The sequence below is a fragment of the Borostomias antarcticus genome (genome assembly GCF_949987555.1).
Source record: "Borostomias antarcticus genome assembly, chromosome: 13".
In the NCBI taxonomy this organism is placed as follows: domain Eukaryota; kingdom Metazoa; phylum Chordata; class Actinopteri; order Stomiiformes; family Stomiidae; genus Borostomias; species Borostomias antarcticus.
This window is the reverse complement of record NC_140246.1, coordinates 3,948,667-3,967,641: the sequence shown is the minus strand read 5'-3', so window position 1 is coordinate 3,967,641 and position 18,975 is coordinate 3,948,667. Positions and strand designations below refer to the sequence as shown.

General features: G+C 49.8%; 1 protein-coding gene across 1 annotated transcript in view; it reads right to left on the bottom strand.

Moving 5' to 3' along the window:
- The window catches only part of lrmp (lymphoid-restricted membrane protein), a gene marked incomplete at both ends in the record, with an annotated part of 27,105 nt that extends 11,965 nt beyond the window's left edge, over nt 1-15,140 (bottom strand). Inside the window, 18 exons of the mRNA XM_084447700.1 lie at nt 998-1,130; nt 1,173-1,271; nt 3,577-3,688; nt 4,548-4,699; nt 5,351-5,452; nt 6,715-6,852; nt 8,648-8,741; nt 8,907-8,971; nt 9,128-9,187; nt 9,531-9,608; nt 9,783-9,833; nt 10,398-10,515; nt 10,605-10,763; nt 11,491-11,566; nt 11,876-11,934; nt 13,495-13,675; nt 13,909-14,019; nt 14,453-15,140. Coding sequence (XP_084303826.1) covers nt 998-1,130; nt 1,173-1,271; nt 3,577-3,688; nt 4,548-4,699; nt 5,351-5,452; nt 6,715-6,852; nt 8,648-8,741; nt 8,907-8,971; nt 9,128-9,187; nt 9,531-9,608; nt 9,783-9,833; nt 10,398-10,515; nt 10,605-10,763; nt 11,491-11,566; nt 11,876-11,934; nt 13,495-13,675; nt 13,909-14,019; nt 14,453-15,140 — 2,476 coding nt within the window. The remainder of the gene's footprint in view (nt 1-997; nt 1,131-1,172; nt 1,272-3,576; nt 3,689-4,547; nt 4,700-5,350; nt 5,453-6,714; nt 6,853-8,647; nt 8,742-8,906; nt 8,972-9,127; nt 9,188-9,530; nt 9,609-9,782; nt 9,834-10,397; nt 10,516-10,604; nt 10,764-11,490; nt 11,567-11,875; nt 11,935-13,494; nt 13,676-13,908; nt 14,020-14,452) is intronic.
- Nucleotides 15,141-18,975: the final 3,835 nt, after the last annotated feature.

Genomic DNA, 18,975 nt, shown 5'->3' with positions numbered 1-18,975 from the left:
AGAAAGAAAGAAAGAAAGAAAGAAAGAAAGAGAGGTGGAATGAAAAAGAAAGAAAGAGATCACACCGTTGGGGGAGGGTGAAAGAGAAAAGAGAAAGAGATGGAGGGATGGATTGAGAGACAGAGAAAAAGAGAAAATGAAAAACGCGTTGGCGATGACGAGATCGGCCCGGTGACACGGTCAGTCGGTGTCAGGAGGGCGGATCGTATTACGCAGCGCACCTTTTGACCATATTAGAGCATATCACTGTGGGCTGTAGAGGTTGAGAGGTTAGCGCCGCATGCATGGGTGGGTGGGGGGCGGTCATGACCGTGGCCTGCCAGCCTGACTGGATGAGCGGAGGAGGATTACCAGGACCTCAACACTCTGCTGGGTTCAGACTGGTTTAACACCTGGCCATAGAAGGGCCGGGTAAACCTCACACGCAAGTGTGGACACGAACGAACACACGAACACACACACACACACACACACACACACACACACACATAGAGAGAGAGAGAGAAGAATGGGCCCCCAGGAACCTAGGGACAGGACATCTTTCCATAGAAGGCTGGGGTCTCCCAGCAAGGAGCCGTGTGTGTGTGTGTGTGTGTGTACGCGTGTCAGGGCACAAGAGCTAATGCTTCAAAGGTTGGCTGAGTGCCCTGTGACTCCAAAGGATTATGGAGAGAGAATACACACAAACGTGCGCGCACACACACACACACACACACACACACACACACACACACACACACGCACACAGTTGGACTTGGTAACCTCTACAGTAGTTCAGCCAAGAGTAAGAGAGCCTCCTATTAAAATGCTACAGACCCAGGTAAACTGGACACACACGCTCAAAGCCCTGAGACACTGAAGCCACGGTAGCCCAGACAGAGGTCCTAAAATGGCTGCAAGTCCAGTCCAAGGCTCTAAACGCACCTCCTCAGCACATCTCGGTAAGAAACCTGCCCGACGACGGAACCTGAGAACCCGCTGACCGCGTTCCACTCACCCGCCTCCTCTTCCTCCGTGCTCTGCCCGGGCGGAGTGCTTCTCAGCGGGGAGCAGAGAGACGGCGTCCCCTGGGGCCCCTCCGGGCCCTCCCCCCCGACCGCCGCCCACCTCTCCTTCTCTTCCTCCCTGCCCTCCCCCTCGTCCGTCCGTCTGTCCGTCTGGTGGGCGCCGACCTCGGCCCGGTAGTCCCGGTACCGCTCGCCGCCGCTGCCGCCGGCTTGGAGGAAGTCCTGGGGGGCGAACTCCTCGTCCCAGTCCAGATCCACCCCCGCCTGGACACACAGAGAACAAATACTACTCAAATACTGCTTCCAAATACTGTCAAATGCTCTATTTTTTTGTGGTTTGTTGCTCGATTTTAACTGAAGCAGTGCAATACAGAACAGAAGCAGTGAGGTGGAGGTGATGAGAGTCAGTCAGAGAAACGGACCGACAGCGAAGGAACAACTGCAAAGAGATCAGGTTTACTTCCCTTCTGAGAGGAGCAGAGGAGATTATGTGCACTGTTGAAGCTGGAATGAAATGTGAAATGTGTGTGTGCGTGTGTGTGTGTGAGAGAGCGAGAGAGAGAGAGAGAGAGAGAGAGAGAGAGAGCGAGAGAGGTTAACAGTGTGAAGTGCCTGTGTGTGTGGGTGGGTGTTTGTGTGTGTGGTATATAGTATGTGTGAAGTGCCTTTGTGTATGTATGTGTATATGTGTGTGTGGGGGTGGGGGATACATGTGTGATTGAGTGATGTGTGTGTATTGTGCGTTTGTGTGACTGAGTGGTGTGTATGTTTTGTGTGTGTACTGTGTGTATTGTGTGTATGTGTGTGTGTATTGTGTGTTTGTGTGACTGAGTGGTGTGTATGTTTTGTGTGTGTACTGTGGGTATTGTGTGTATGTATTGTGTGTATGTGTGTGTGTGTGTGTGTGATTTGAGTGGTCCAGCCACCCACTCAGTCCCAATCCTCCGGCGTCTCCATTAAACTGCCTCTGTGTGGGGATACTCTGACCAGTCTCTCCTCTACCTACCCCTCTACCAGTCTCTCCTCTACCTACCCCTCTACCAGTCTCTCCTCTACCTACACCTCTACCAGTCTCTCCTCTACCTACCCCTCTACCAGTCTCTCCTCTACCAGTCTCTCCTCTACCTACCCCTCTACCAGTCTCTCCTCTACCTACCCCTCTACCAGTCTCTCCTCTAACTACCCCTCTACCAGTCTCTCCTCTAACTACCCCTCTACCAGTCTCTCCTCTACCGACCCCTCTACCAGTCTCTCCTCTAACTACCCCTCTACCAGTCTCTCCTCTAACTACCCCTCTACCAGTCTCTCCTCTACCTACCCCTCTACCAGTCTCCCCTCTACCAGTCTCTCCTCTACCTACCCCTCTACCAGTCTCTCCTCTACCAGTCTCTCCTCTACCTACCCCTCTACCAGTCTCTCCTCTACCAGTCTCTCCTCTACCTACCCCTCTACCAGTCTCTCCTCTACCAACCCCTCTACCAGTCTCTCCTCTACCAGTCTCTCCTCTAACTACCCCTCTACCAGTCTCTCCTCTACCAGTCTCTCCTCTACCTACCCCTCTACCAGTCTCTCCTCTACCAGTCTCTCCTCTACCAACCCCTCTACCAGTCTCTCCTCTACCTACCCCTCTACCAGTCTCTCCTCTAACTACCCCTCTACCAGTCTCTCCTCTACCAGTCTCTCCTCTACCTACCCCTCTACCAGTCTCTCCTCTACCAGTCTCTCCTCTACCAGTCTCTCCTCTACCTACCCCTCTACCAGTCTCTCCTCTACCTACCCCTCTACCAGTCTCTCCTCTACCTACCCCTCTACCAGTCTCTCCTCTACCTACCCCTCTACCAGTCTCTCCTCTACCTACCCCTCTACCAGTGTCTCCTCTACGTCTCTCCTCTACCGACCCCTCTACCAGTCTCTCCTCTACCAGTCTCTCCTCTACCTACCCCTCTACCAGTGTCTCCTCTACGTCTCTCCTCTACCGACCCCTCTACCAGTCTCTCCTCTACCAGTCTCTCCTCTACCTACCCCTCTACGTAGTCTCTCACTCCACCCCTCCACTGCTGTCCTCCATCACTCATCCAACTCGTCCCTCCATCTCTACCCTCATCCCTGAGCCTCCCTCCATTCCTTCTCTTCTCCTTCATCATCCTCTCCAGTTCCCTCCACCTCTCCCTCCCTCCTCCACCTCTCCCTCCCTCCATCTCTCCCTCCCTCCTCCTCTCCGGTTCCCTCCATCTCTCCCTACCTCCTCCTCCTCTCTGGTTCCCTCCATCTCTCCCTCCCTCCTCCTCTCTGGTTCCCTCCATCTCTCCCCTCCTCCTCCTCTCTGGTTCCCTCCATCTCTCCCTACCTCCTCCTCTCTGGTTCCCTCCATCTCTCCCCTCCTCCTCCTCTCCGGTTCCCTCCACCTCTCCCTCCCTCCTCCACCTCTCCCTCCCTCCATCTCTCCCTCCCTCCTCCACCTCTCCCTCCCTCCATCTCTCCCTCCCTCCTCCTCTCTGGTTCCCTCCATCTCTCCCTCCCTCCTCCTCTCTGGTTCCCTCCATCTCTCCCTCTCCTCCGTGGTTCTGACCTCGTGCTCCTCGGTGGGGGTCTGGCACCCGGCCTGTCGGCTGTCTGGTGGCGTCTTCACCCGGTCCAGCTCCTCCTTCAGCTGCTGCTTCTGGTTCTCCTGCTCCTGAACCCTGCGTGCACACACACACACACACACACACACACACACAGGACACGCAAATACACACACGTCACTTGAGACAAACGTAAGCAAACCTTGTAATTCTCATACACACACACACACACTTTACTTGGGACAAACATAAGAAAACTTCTCACGCACATGCACACACACACACAAACACACACACACACACACTCTCTCTCTCTCTCACACACACACTGAGGCAGCTGACAGAAGAGGAGAGGTTCAGATCCATAGCCTACTATACCCGATCCGCAGGCCCATGCAGTGCCCCATACCGCGGCCCAGTCTGACCAGTACCGACCTCCCAGTCTGACCAGTACCGACCTCCCAGTCCAGAGCCCACACAGCTGGGCGGCCCACACACTTCTCTCAGTCTGCCCTGATAACAGCTCCGCTCCCCCTTTTATCTGACGGCTACACTTCCCTGCACACGCACACGCCTGCTACCATACTGGGTCAGGACACAAAATAACTTACTGTAGTCAGGGTCAGAGAGAGGTCAGTCGGCAACAGGAGTTGGTCCTCCCAAGCAGACAGAGCCAGCCAATCATGACTAGACCCCTCCTACTGGAAGACTGTTTCTCTGCCACCTCCCTCTCTAGGCCGACCTCCTCTCCTCTCTCCCTCTTTCTCCCTCCCTCTCTCTCTCTCCCCCTCTTTCTCCCTCTTTCTCCCTCCCTCTCTCTCCCTCCCTCTCTCTCCTCTCTCTCCCTCTCTCCCTCTCTCTCCCTCTCTCTCAATACATCCCATTTACTTGCAGGCCTCTCGTGATCTCTAACACAGCACACACACACACGTGCGCACACACATGCGCACGCACACACGCACGCACGCCGCCTCACCTGACAGACAGGTGCAGGATCTCGGTGCGCGACCTCCGCAAGTTGCCGGCCATCTTGACGTGCTGCTTCTCCAGGGAGTCGGTGTACTGGTCCAGCTGCTCCAGGCTCAGGGCCCAGTCCGTCCGGCGCGCGTCCAGCTCGCGCTGCACCGTCTGCGGGGACAGAGAGGGGGGTGTGGGGGGGGCAGAGGGGGAGGGAATGAGCCTGGTTCCTGGGGCCTTCCTCGGGTCACCTCAGCATGACCGGGCGCCCCCTGCTCCTCGCTTAACGAACCAGAGCTCGTCGTCGTCTCGGTGGTACACCGGTTTTGTTGTTGTTGCGTTGATCGAAAGCCTAGCCGGAGTGTAGACCGTGGGCGGTGCTTAGCTGGACCAGTGAGCTCAGTCGCTCGCTCACTAACCAGGATGTTTATGCTCCTGTACGACTGTACGTGTCTAATGAATGCAGGGTGTGAGGGGGGGGGGCACAGGGAGAGGAGGGGGGGGGCTGCCTTTGTTCACGCTACAGCACACTAACTAGTCCTGAGTTGTGGCTGCCTTGATGGGTTAGTGTGTGTGTGTGTGTGTGTGTGTGTGTGTGTGCGACAGAGAGAGTGAGCGTTATGTAACGTTGTAGGCGTTCAGTGGAGAGGAGATGAGTGGTCGTCTTACGTAACCATCAGAAAGAGAGGCCTGATAACAGCTCAAACACTGCTTAGTCTTCTCTCCTCCAGCACTCTGCATCTCTTCTGTCTGTGTGCGTGTGTGTGTGTGTGTGTGTGTGTGTGTGTGTGTGTGTGCGTGCGTGCATTCACCCCCTCTCACCACTATTAGAGGGTCACGGCTAGCTTCGGCCCCTCCATGCCGGTCCAGGAGACCCCTGAGCGTCGATAAGACTGAAAGACCCTCCTCCCTGAAGTCCCGCTTCTGCAGAAAACAGAACAGGCAGGCTTTAATGACCAGCATTTACAGACATGCATCTACTGTATACCACTCTCCACACAAATAAAACATAGTTGATTGGTTGAGGGACTCAGAGAGAAAATACTTATTTCCATCAGTACAATACTGAACTAGAAAGGGTGCTCAGAGAGCACAGGCCTCCGCCCCTGAATGCATTTTGTTGAGTTGAATTGAGTTGGTAAAACTCACTCCTCAGTATAAATATCATTGTATTGAATTAATGCACTGTGGGGACAGTTGGGAACATTTGTAATTTTTTAGAAACAATGTTTCTTTAGACATTGTAAATGCATTATGCCTATATTTGAATAGTGTAATATTCAGGGGATGGAATCAATCATACCGAAAGTTACTATTACACCATCAGAGTAGTTCTCAAACAACTAGATCGACATTATTTTGTTTTACATAGTAAGATGAGATATTGTTTGCGAAAACATCAAGTAAATAAAATTGATATCTATCTAAAGCTGAATTGACTCTTCATTCTAACGAAGAGCCAACGTTCAAAAAAAAGAAAGTAATGTCCCAGTCAGGATTCGAACCCCCGCCAGAGCTGGTGACTCCCGTCCTGTGCTCTACCACTGCGCCATCTAGCAGGACATTAACTCTTAATTAACGCTTATTTATATAGCATGAATGCAGAGTGCTTCACATAAGAACAAAGTCCACTAAAAGTATCACAAAACAATAAAAGTGCACGTATAAAATAAATACCCTGTCACAACAGCCCCTGTAAAAGAATTGCACAGAGGTACAGTGATACAAAAAAGAGAAGCAGACACAACAAACGTAACAGAGCAGCTTAGTAATGATCAAACGCCTGAACAGATGCGCTTCCAGGCATGTTCAGGAAGTGAGGGTGTACGGGCAGCCAAGTTCTGGTTTAATCCCTGTGTTTGATCCGCCTGTTGTTTCAGATACGCTCCCAAATTGTATGGGTTCTAAGTTGGCCCCATTCTACACCCCTCCTACGCCCTTCCGAGTTTCATGAAAACCGGTCTGGGCTGAGTTTCCCAGAGGCATCGTAGCGCTACGTTCATCGTAGCGCTATGATGAACGCCATAGCTTACAATGAACGTAGCGCTACGATGCATCTGGGAAACTCAGCCCTGGTAGTTTGTGCGTAATCCTGCTAAAGAATGAACCAACCAACCAACCAACCAACACATACGATCAAATGACCTCTCATCCGTGGAGGCGATGACAGACAGACAGACAGGTACCAGGTTGCTGATGAGGCTCTTGGACTCCAGAGATATCTGCTCTGGGTTGGGTCCCTGGAGGAGGAGCAGTACCTCCCTGTCTAGGGTCTCGTCCAACGGAGACGCAAAGCTCAAGTTGGCGCACAGACGCTCCGCCCCCTGGGGGACAGAGAGGGGTCAGGGGTCAGCGCCGCTGTAGCTAAGCGTACACGGAGCAGGTGGAAGAACTGCAGCATGGGAACCCAAACATCTACAGTGCCGTTGGGCCAAAGAGGAACATGCCCATGTCCAAGGGCAATGTTTGAGATTTTGAGGCCTCGGTTGGGCTACCGTGTGGTGGTGTCAGAGTAGTAGTGTAGGTTTGAGGCAGTGCTTGTTAGAGGCAGGTACAGGGTAGTAGTGTAGGTTAAAGGTCATGCTTGTTAGAGGCAGGTACAGGGTAGTAGTGTAGGTTAGAGGCAGGTACAGGGTAGTAGTGTAGGTTAGAGGCAGGTACAGGGTAGTAGTGTAGGTTAGAGGCAGGTACAGGGTAGTAGTGTAGGTTAGAGGCAGGTACAGGGTAGTAGTGTAGGTTAGAGGCAGGTACAGGGTAGTAGTGTAGGTTAGAGGCAGGTACAGGGTAGTAGTGTAGGTTAGAGGCAGGTACAGGGTAGTAGTGTAGGTTAGAGGCAGGTACAGGGTAGTAGTGTAGGTTAGAGGCAGGTACAGGGTAGTAGTGTAGGTTAGAGGCAGGTACAGGGTAGTAGTGTAGGTTAGAGGCAGGTACAGGGTAGTAGTGTAGGTTAAAGGTCATGCTTGTTAGAGGCAGGTACAGGGTAATAGTGTAGGTTAGGTGTAGGTTAGAGGCAGGTACAGGGTAGTAGTGTAGGTTAAAGGTCATGCTTGTTAGAGGCAGGTACAGGGTAGTAGTGTAGGTTAGAGGCAGGTACAGGGTAGTAGTGTAGGTTAGAGGCAGGTACAGGGTAATAGTGTAGGTTAGAGGCAGGTACAGGGTAGTAGTGTAGGTTAGAGGCAGGTACAGGGTAGTAGTGTAGGTTAGAGGCAGGTACAGGGTAGTAGTGTAGGTTAGAGGCAGGTACAGGGTAGTAGTGTAGGTTAGAGGCAGGTACAGGGTAGTAGTGTAGGTTAGAGGCAGGTACAGGGTAGTAGTGTAGGTTAGAGGCAGGTACAGGGTAGTAGTGTAGGTTAGAGGCAGGTACAGGGTAGTAGTGTCGGTTAGAGGCAGGTACAGGGTAGTAGTGTAGGTTAGAGGCAGGTACAGGGTAGTAGTGTAGGTTAGAGGCAGGTACAGGGTAGTAGTGTAGGTTAGAGGCAGGTACAGGGTAGTAGTGTAGGTTAGAGGCAGGTACAGGGTAGTAGTGTAGGTTAGAGGCAGGTACAGGGTAGTAGTGTAGGTTAGAGGCAGGTACAGGGTAGTAGTGTAGGTTAGAGGCAGGTACAGGGTAGTAGTGTAGGTTAGAGGCAGGTACAGGGTAATAGTGTAGGTTAGAGGCAGGTACAGGGTAATAGTGTAGGTTAGAGGCAGGTACAGGGTAGTAGTGTAGGTTAGAGGCAGGTACAGGGTAATAGTGTAGGTTAGAGGCAGGTACAGGGTAGTAGTGTAGGTTAGAGGCAGGTACAGGGTAGTAGTGTAGGTTAGAGGCAGGTACAGGGTAGTAGTGTAGGTTAGAGGCAGGTACAGGGTAGTAGTGTAGGTTAGAGGCAGGTACAGGGTAGTAGTGTAGGTTAGAGGCAGGTACAGGGTAGTAGTGTAGGTTAGAGGCAGGTACAGGGTAGTAGTGTAGGTTAAAGGTCATGCTGGTTAGAGGCAGGTGCAGGGGTGCAGTGTGCAGAGGCTCTGTGCCCTACTGACAGAGATGGAGGAGAGGAGAGAGGGCAGACATGGTTCACAGGGAAGTGGGAGGAGCACAGAAGGAGAAGGGGAGGACAGATGGAGGAGAGGAAGAGTGCTGACCTCCAGAGGGCTCTGGGCCAGGGCCAGTTCTGTCTGTAGGGAGCCTGAGCTGGACTGGTTCAACCTGTAGGCACCTGAGAGGGACAGGCCCGCACTGCAGGAGGGAGGGAGGGGGGCGGAGGAGAAGATGAGAGTGTCCCATGTTCAACACACACTGCTTGACTTCAGAGTGAATAATACCTGAGGAAAACTGCACAGCGTAGTGAGGATGTACACAGCGTAGTTAAGAGTATAGTCTAGACAGAGTAACGTTACTCACGCGGCCATGTCTGTTTGCATCAGGAGCATCAGGCTCTCCCGCTTGGCCTTGTCTGCTCGTAGCAGCTGTCAAACACACACAGCCCTCAATGGGGGGGAATAACACCACGCACCCAACGATCACAACCGCAGCGCACACACCAGACTATTTTTACTGAAACATGCCACACACACACACACACACACACACACACACACACACACACACACACACACACACACCTCTGTGACAGAGGCGTATTCCATCACTGTGGCCTTCAGCTCTTCTATCTGCCTGTTCCTCTGTGGAGGAAACACATACACACTGTAAATCAGTATAACATAATCATTGTATTGTGTGAGCGAATTGAAATAGTTGTGTTGTGTGTCTGACCTCAAGTAGGACAAATTCTTTCTGAGCCAGGATGGTTTCACTTGAGTGGAACTGGGCCTAGGGATGAGGGAAAAGACTGTCAACATGTGAGGAAGCCAACACACACACACACACACACACACACACACACACACACACACACACACACACACACGCACACACACACACACACACACACACACACACACACACACACACACACACACACACACACACACACACACACACACACACACACACACACACACACACCTGTAGCTCAGAGTTCAGGTCACAAAACTCCCTCATCCTCTTCTGAAGGATGTCTATCTCCATGGTGACCTTGATGTTCTGGGAAGAAGAGAGGGGAGCGGTTACCATGACGGTGAGCTGACCTCATCTCACCAAACAGACAGCAGAGTTCAATGGGTCTCAAACAGAGGGCAGGAACAGGATGAAGAGGGTGTGTGTGTGTGTGTGTGTGTGTGTGTGTGTGTGTGTGTGTGTTTTAGCACAGCACTATACCTCCTCCTGCAGAGATGCAATTTTGACAATAAGGATGTGGTTTTCTCGCTCCTGTGGGAGGAGAAGCAGAGGGTTATCTTCACCGGTCCTGGGACCTATATCCTAACTATTCTCCTGAAACGACTACCACACCAGTGGTGAGTGACTCTCTGTCGAGTCTCATTGTGTTTAATAGCTCTGTGTGAAGCCAGGTTCAGGGCTGAGTTCCAAATCGCATACTTTTTACTACCGGTGCGTACTACAGCTGCCCCTAGGAAGTACATACTTTGCACGCAGTACGCATCCAATTGGAACACACTACCTTGTCTATCATTGCGCTTTGAAATTTGATCACCTCCGTTGCTGTCCATGAAGGGACATTCGTTCCTCCGGCGCGACTCGCATGTGACGTCATTTTCGCTGAGCACAGGATTGTGGGTCAGAATAGCCAGAAAAGTGTGCTGGCTTGCATACTGCAAAATACGACCGGGATGTAGTACGACATCCTGGTACTTTTGCCATACCACATGTGGCATACTATGTTTTGGGACATACTACATCCGTTTTTAGCATACTATATAGTATGGAGGTATACGATTGGGAACGCCACTTCCTGGTGGTCCGGGCGTGTCTCACCATGCATTTACTGTGTTCCGAGGCGCGGGTTCGGCCCTCCTCCGTATTGCTCAGAGTCACCTTCATCTCCTCCACCTCGTCCTTCAGCATCTTCTCCTTCTGGGCCAGCTGGTGACCTCTGGAAGAGAGAGGAGAGAGGGGGTTAGACCAGGCCTGTGTGTGTGAGTGTGTGTGTGTGTGTGTGTGTGTGTGTGTGTGTGTGCGTACAGCCTGGCCTGGCTGCGGAGTTCCTCGTTCTCCTCGGACAGTCTCTGGTTGGCGTCGTCCACTCCCTCCATGGACTGCTTGAGCTTCTGGACTTCCTCCTGCAGCTTCTGATTACTGAACTGCAGGTCGGACACACAGTACAGCAGGTCTGACGTCTCCCTGGAGAGAGGGAGGGGGGGAGAGGGAGAGGGAGAGAGAGAGAGGGAGGGAGAGAGAGAGAGAGAACCACACGCAGATGCACATGAACACACAGATATAGACAATCAAGACAACACAGGTGTGAAAAGCGCAGCAGATCCACACACGTAGCTCGGGAGCTAGAGCGGCCAGCTGGGGACCGGAAGGTCCCCCGGTTCGATCCCAGCAGCGCGTCAAAGTGTCCTGAACACTGAAGACACTGAACCCCCACGGTGGCTCGGTGTGTTACACCGTCGCCTCACAACAAGGAGGTCCCGGGTTTGATTCCCGCATGGGGCCATCTCCCGGCCCTTTATGTTCTCCCCATGCTCACTCCGGTTCCCTCCACATAGAACCCCAATATGAACAGCTTGCAGAAGCACAGATGCTCTTCAGTCGGGACCTGGACTGAGCACTCGCCACTGACGAGGCTGCCCACTGCTCCTGGCTGCCCCTGGAGGACGACAGCTTGGATGGGAGAAATGCAGAGGGCAAATTTCATTGGCGACCGCCTCAGTATGTGTGTGTGTGTGTGTGTGTGTGTGTGTGTGTGTATGCGTGTCCTGTGCCGCCTATTGGCGCTGTATGGCAAGAATAAACAACTTGGAAAAAGCTGCCACGTTTATGTTTTGTTTGTGTGAAAACGCAAATGACAAACAAGACACACACACACACACACCCACACACACACACACACAGTGTTACTTACAGATCAGCCCGGGACGCCTCCCCCCCGAAGGCCTCCAGGCTGCCTGAGGTCACGTTGAACAGAGCAGACCTCCTCGCTGAAGGAGAGGAAAGACTGTGTGATGTCCTCATCACCATGGTATCTCATCACCATGGTATCTCTGTCTACACAAGTTCACGCTTTATACGGTATGAAACCATAGGGGTTTCAAGCAATAAATGTCAGATTGTCTGGTAGTGCTGACACACACGCACGCACACACGCACACACACACACACACACACACACAGGCGCACAAACACGCGTGCACACACACACACGCACGCACGCACACAGGCACGCACGCACACAGGCGCACAAACACGCGTGCGTGCACACACACACACACACATTTTGAATGTCTTACCTGCTAGACCCTCTTTGAATCTGACTGAGTCCTTAGTCAGGTCCTCTGCTAGGTCGTCCCTGCGGAGGAGAGACCAGAGAGACCAGAGAGACCAGCGTCACACACACCTCCACAGCCCACCGGATCCACCAATCACTGCTTTCAATACTAAACCAACACTGCTCTCATTGGCAAGGCTTTGGTTACACTTTAGAATAACTACCCATTATAAATAGTTAATAGATCATCCAGAAACTGGTAGTTAATGAGTTATTAATGATGTGTTAAACGTTTGTTAAGAGTTGGTTAATGATTTAAAACTATGACTTATAAATATTTAATAGATCATGAACAAGCTACTACTAAACTACTTACTAATGACTTAAGTATTTGTTAATAATTGATCCACCTACAGTTCCATCATAGCCTCGTGAGACAATCCTGATGTCGCGAGCTGATGTTACTCATAAATCAGTCTGGATACTCTCAATAAGAGCCCGATCAGAAAACGCTCTCGCCACTCAGCATTGGTTCTGAGGAAATTGAAATATAAACAGCTACGCTGGGTGGGTAAAGGTTGGTAAATATATTTGTTTAAGTCAATAGTTCATAGACCGCATTGGGACGTTATTCTAAAGTTGCAACTATTCCTCATTTACTAACATTAGTGCACAGTGCAGCTGTCATGGTTGTTCTCATCCATCCATCTGTGCACTAGTGTTAGTAAATTAAGAATAGTTGCAACTTTAGAATAACGTCTCAAAAAGGTCTATAACTCATGACCATGGTATTATCAAATACAACTGACCTTTTACAAATGACTTAACAATTTACTAATATAAAATATAATTTGTAAAGATTAGCAAATGAGGAATAGTTGCAACTTTAGAATAGCGTCCCAATAAGGTATATAAACTATTGACATTGTATTTACTAGCCTTCATAAAATAAATAAACATTTAAAAAGTCAATAATAACTCATTAAATGACTGTTTCTGGATCATCTATTGACTATAAGAGATAATAATAATAATGTAAATCCTTAACCAACTATTAACAAACGTTTAACACATCATGAATATCTATTAACTAACAGTTTGTGAATGATCTATTAACTATTTATAAGGGATAGTTATTTAAAGTGTTACCAGTTTACTGTGTAGAGTGAGTTTCCCAGTCTGTAGGTCTCTTTAAATCCCTAATTCTGGATGATACAGAGGCTGCCTACATATAGACACTTGCAATTGCCATGTCTTCTATGGCCCAGTTCCATTCCAGTCATGTCCTGTATGGCCCAGTTCCATTCCAGTCCCTAGACCGTTCACTCTAGCACCTATTCCACTGCTTGAGTGTCACAGATGTGAATAGGTAATGAAAGAAAATAGAGCTCTAGTGCCTCCTACAGGTCCAATGCGATAACTGCAGTTTCCCATCTGCCACATACCATTGAGCCCCTTGTACCAGGAGTCCGTAAGGCTCAGGGGGTCAAGGTTCAAGGTGGCTGCAGAGGTCAGAGTGGAGTTGAAGACGGCCTACTGTAGGTCCGGCCTTTAAGACCCTTCACTTTACACACATCGCAGAGTGATAAGGTCTCTGGACTCTTGAGGTAGCGGGTGGCGGCCGCGGTGGCGTTCTCGTACCCGTTGTTGCGGCAGTCGTCGATCCACTCCTTCATGACGGCGTGGTAGGTGTCCAGGTCGATGGACACGTCCTTGCGCTCGGGGTCCAGCATGTTGCACAGGTCCTCCAGGCCGCTGTCCTCGGAGCCCCTGCTGGTGGTGTGACGCAGGTAGTCCACGATCCGGGACACAAACACCTTCCCTGTCAAACACATCATACAGCCGGCCGGACGAGTCCAGGGTCAGCGCGCCAGAGAAGCTAGCCCAAACACCTGAGAATACAGACTGTGTGGACACTAATACAATGATTTCACCATCAAAGGACCCTCTTTCCCTGTTCACTCTATAACTGATGGGAATATATGGTGCATGTGTGTGTGTGTGTGTGTGTGTGTGTGTGAGTGTGTGTGTGAGTGTGTGTGTGTGTGTGTGTACCTCTGCGCTGGGTGTCGCAGGCGTGGAAGATGGTGTCCAACAGATCCTCCTCACAGATGAGGCTGACCTCAGCCATCGTCTCCTTTCTGGTCTCGGAGGTGAATGTGGCACCTCAAATAAATACACACACACACACACACACACACACACACACACACACACACACACACACACACAAAAAACACACACACAAGCACGTGATACACGCAAGAATGCAGCCAGGTCTTAAACAGCACTGAATCAAAGGGAGGTGAATAGGAGAAGAGTGCTTTTCATTCTTCTGTGTCTTTACTCTAGGCTATCTTAAACAATCACACGCACATTTTAGTGCAACGCTAGTGTTGGTGCAGGAGTAGAGTATTTCAACAAAGGAGCAAGCCAAAGGTTTCACCAGCTTGAGTTCCTGAACTGATTCACTGCCCCGAAGGAGCGGAAGTAACGCGGTGTGTGTGTGTGTGAGTGTGTGTGTGTACGTGTGTGTATGTGTGTGTACGTGTGTGTGTGTACGTGTGTGTGTGTACGTGTGCACATGTTCCCTTCCTACCATCTCCCATGGAGAGTCTCTTGACCACCAGGGCCGGGTAGGGCAGGTCACAGTCCAGCGGGCTCGGCGATCCGGCCGAGGAGAAGTTGAGGTTGTAGGAGAGCACGCCGCCGTGCGTCTGGGCGTGCGCGTGAGGCCGAGGGGCGGGGCTCCCGGGCCCCTCGCTCTCGGGGCCCGCCCTTTCGGACTGGGCTCCGCGGGAGAAACTGAAGTAGCCGTCGGCCGTCTGTCCGGCCGGGGTGGAGCACGTCCTCGTCCAGCCCCTGCCCTGGCCCTGCCCTAGACCCCTCCTCTCCCCCAGGGTGCTGGTGATGCTGTAGGTGGTGTTCGCCGGGTGGGCGATCCTATTCGATGCTGGGGTGGCAAAGGCGTAGGGGGTGGAGGGGTAGAGAAGGGTCCGGGGTGGCCTAGGGGATGCTGTGGGGGTCAGCATTCCAGTCCTCTCCTCCTCCTCCTCCACCCCTCCCACTCCTCCTCCGCCTTCGTCTTGTCCTCCGAAGGTGCGCTTCTTCAGGACGGCGTCCAGGTTGTGCCGGAGGCCTGACTTGGGGCTGTCGTAGCTGCTGGAGCAGAGCTTGGGGATGTGGAAGGGCGAGTTAGCCGAGCGGTCGTGGCGCTGGATGCTCTGCAGCTTGCGGCAGATGCTGTCCACGGGGTTGTGCCTTCTCTGCTGGGCGGGGAAGTCCATCCTGGGAGCAGGAGGGGACAACAGGACCAGACCATGTCACAAAGATGAGAATGGATACAATGGGGGGTAAGATGTCTTATTTAAGTTCAACACCGTAAAAGACAATCATTTTGAATTAACCACCTAAGTTAACACTTTCATCCAATGTGATGAAAAAATTGACAGGTAAGAAAGGAAACGTTCATTCAACAATCAAGACTATTTGAAAACAGATTAAAACTATTAAGTTAGCGATTAGCGATATGGGGGGGGGAAGTCTTATTTAATAAAAGTACAACACCGTAAAAGACAATCATTTTGAAATAGCCTGCTATGTTAACTCTTTCATCCAATGTGATGAGTGATTGACAGGAAATTGACAGGTAAGAAGGGAAACGTTCATTCAACAATCAAGACTATTTGTAAACAGATGAAAAATATGTTAGCGATATCTTGGGGTGTCTCACAGACTTATCTTCTGGTGTAGTCTAAGCCTATTTCAATTACACAAATTCCATGTGTTCCTCTAATCAACCTATGAGGCGCAGGTGCGTTTGCTGGCGAATTGTTTGCTTGACAGCCAAACTTGAGTTACCTTGTCTTCCTCGTGTGGGGGACTATTGAGCGATGCGGTCTCAAACTATCAAAATTCGTCAGATGGCAATCCTCAACCAGAGATATGTCCCTCTCGAAGGCAGTGTTGCCAACTCCTCTGTAGGGGAAGTTGGCTCTCCCAAAAGTAGCGAGAAGTAGCTAGATGACGCAATCAACTAATTTGCATAATCTACTATTCTGAAACCCTGCCTATCTTAATGCTGGATCAAAATACATTTTCTCAGCACCCCCACACCCCATTTGCCCACTTACAGTACAATATAGGTGAACAACCCGTAACTCGATCCATATGTTAAAAACTTACTATATGGAAATTAATTTGAAACATTTATTTATAGGCTACTCGTAAAGCACTGAGATTTCCCTCATTTAGCCTAGTGTTGACGAGTTCACACAGAGACACAAATATCAACAGAACAAACGCAATATAGCCTACAATAATCAATGTCTGATCCACTGGAATTAGGAGTAATGCGGAGTAAAACTTTAAAAAGTAGGAGTAAAACTACATAGGCCTAGCCAAAACACACAGAAAATCAAACAAACGGGACCAACTGGTCCAAGCCGCAGTGAGGAAGGTTCATTATCATTAGCTAAGTAGGATGTAGCCTAGAGAACAAAACAACTTCAGTTCCAAATGTCACGAGACTTAGATGAAGCAGAGTCGATTAAGTTCACAACAGGTGTTTGAAAGTGAACCCAGATACAGTATCTTCAACATAATACAGAGAACAGGGAAATTTAGTTAAAATTAGGCTATTAATCCGTTTTATTGACACAGAAAGACAGATCGATAGCAGGCAGACAGACACAGACACACATCAGTGCTTTGATACTCTCATCATCGTCGCCATAGAGCCGCCCACACATGGCCGCCCATTCACCTCCATTCATTTGGACTTGTTTAATCATCAACTGCTTTGAACTGTGGAAAACCTTATTGTGCTTGTAGCTATCTAGATTACTGCTGTCGGTTCTGTCTAGCAAGGAAGCTCAGAGAGCAGAGCCAAACCGCTCATAACCTCATGTGTAAAAAAGAAAGGCCTACAGGAATCAGGGTTTTTTCATTTTATAGCCTATGGGTATAGGCACTGTTTGTTTATAGTGTGATTATCATTAAGCTACTAGATAGGCAGGGATATCGTACCAAAATAGAAACATGTAGAAAGACAAAAATAGCAACATTGTTGATTTTTTCTTTTCTTTTTTTAAAGTAGACTAAACTAGGCTACATGAACGAGCGACTAATTTGCAGGCTAGCTGTTCTCAGAGCGGTCACGGTGTCCGCTGGCTGCAGCAGCTGGACTGCGGAGCTGCTCTCTGGTCAGACTGGCCGCAGGAGACGGCAGCTCTCTCTGTACTCGGCTCTCGTGAGCTCGGCTGTAACGCGAACCGCGGAACGGCATAGTTGCTTTTGCAGAGCTTTGTCAACACAATAATTCCCCAGATGACCAGAAAAACTCGCTAGATTTGTGGCTTGTTGCTTTTGACTAGTCTAATTAAATCGCCAAAAGGGGTCTGGAGAGTCGCCAAGTTGGCAACACTGCTCGGAGGTTGTCAAACACTAGCGCCAAAATGACTTGACACAGGAGCACTCTGAATCAACCAAGCCAGTAGCGCCACTGTGTGGACAGCCCGTTTATTGCATCAATGCTTGGATTTTTTATCTCAGAATCATAAATCTGATATTGTGCGATGTGGTAGTGTGGTGGCACAATGCCTAAAAGCACTCCATGTTGCTACGACCTTTGTCATTCGTAGTAAAAAATAATAATAAAAAAATAAATAAAATGAAAGAAAAAAAAAGTAATTATTATCGTTACTGTTAGCCTATCAATTATTAGGCTATAGCGATACTTCTGGGCCTTTCTGTGTGGAGTTTGCATGTTCTCTCCCGTGCTCACGCGGGTTCCATCCACACAGAACCCCAATATGGAAAAACATGCAGAAGAACAGACGCTCTTCAGTCCTGTCCCCACACTTGGACCAGGGCTTGGAGAAATGCAGAGGATACATTTCACCGGCGACCGCAGATGCATGCGTGTGTATACCGTGTGTCGCCGCTCATTCACTGTTTATCATCGTAAAAGACCCTCGAGATCCTGTAATGACTATGTCTTGGGTAGAGGAGTAGATGTGGATTTGATACGGGCTGGCCCAAACCCCCACTGCCCCTCGAAAGCCCGCGTTGGGCCAATGCAGTGCTGTTTGCTGGGTAGGCTACTCCGGAGCAGCCTAGTCAGTGCCAGCCCAAGGTTTTTTGGGGCCCTCTCTGTTTAACCCAGCCAGATGCACTAATATAAATATCATGAAAAAAACATTGTCTTAGGGAACACAATTATTAGCTAATATATTAAAGTCAATCTTCAATCAAACAATGAAAAAGTTAGAGAAATGTGTACATTTTTTGTTCACAAAACAAATCTGTAGTGGTTGTTTTAGCCCAATACAGTAGTAGGCCCTAGTAGTAGCCTGCAAAGGGCTCAACAAATATTTAATCTGTAAGCGGTTTAGCCTATGGGCAGAGCGCGCGGCTCCTGTTGGCATTTCCATCATGGCGAGCGTCCCAGACATCCGCTCCTCATCTCTCAAGGTAAAACCGCTATCCCGTTAACTCCCGCTAACTTAACCCGGGCCCTCCCTGCCCTCTTTATACTCTTAACGTTACGTCTGTTTATAAGTGATTGGGACATACATTCGTGACGCAGGGACAGTTTCCTGAGACATTGCAGTCCAGTCTCACAGTCTGAAATGTAGCTACCTTTTATTTAAATGTCGAACGCACCGCTTCTCTGCAGCAATCAATAATTTAACAGTACTCTGTTGGCCTCCATTCATATTTTCGATGTCTGATATGTCGTTGTCGGTGATGACATTATATAACTAGCCTTGCTCATCACCGTTCATCGGCCACAGTCCTGCTCAGTGCGCTCCCCGTGCACGCGCTCCTCTGCTGACAGTGACGTAGGCTACAGCGACGCAATTTAGAGAGAAGACCTATGTGTCCTCTTCCTTATAGCTGGTGTTTTTGTTTCCTTTAGAAAAAAATGTCCAATAATGATAATTTCCGAGTAGCTTGTGTTGAATAATCGATTATTAAGATATTAAGATATTCACACTGATAATGTAGGCTATTGCCACTATCGTCCAATGCTTAATTATAATACGGATCCTGTAAATTGCTTTCATTAAATAATTCTTAAACACATTTGGTCCTGTGTGAGTAATTTGACGACTGTCA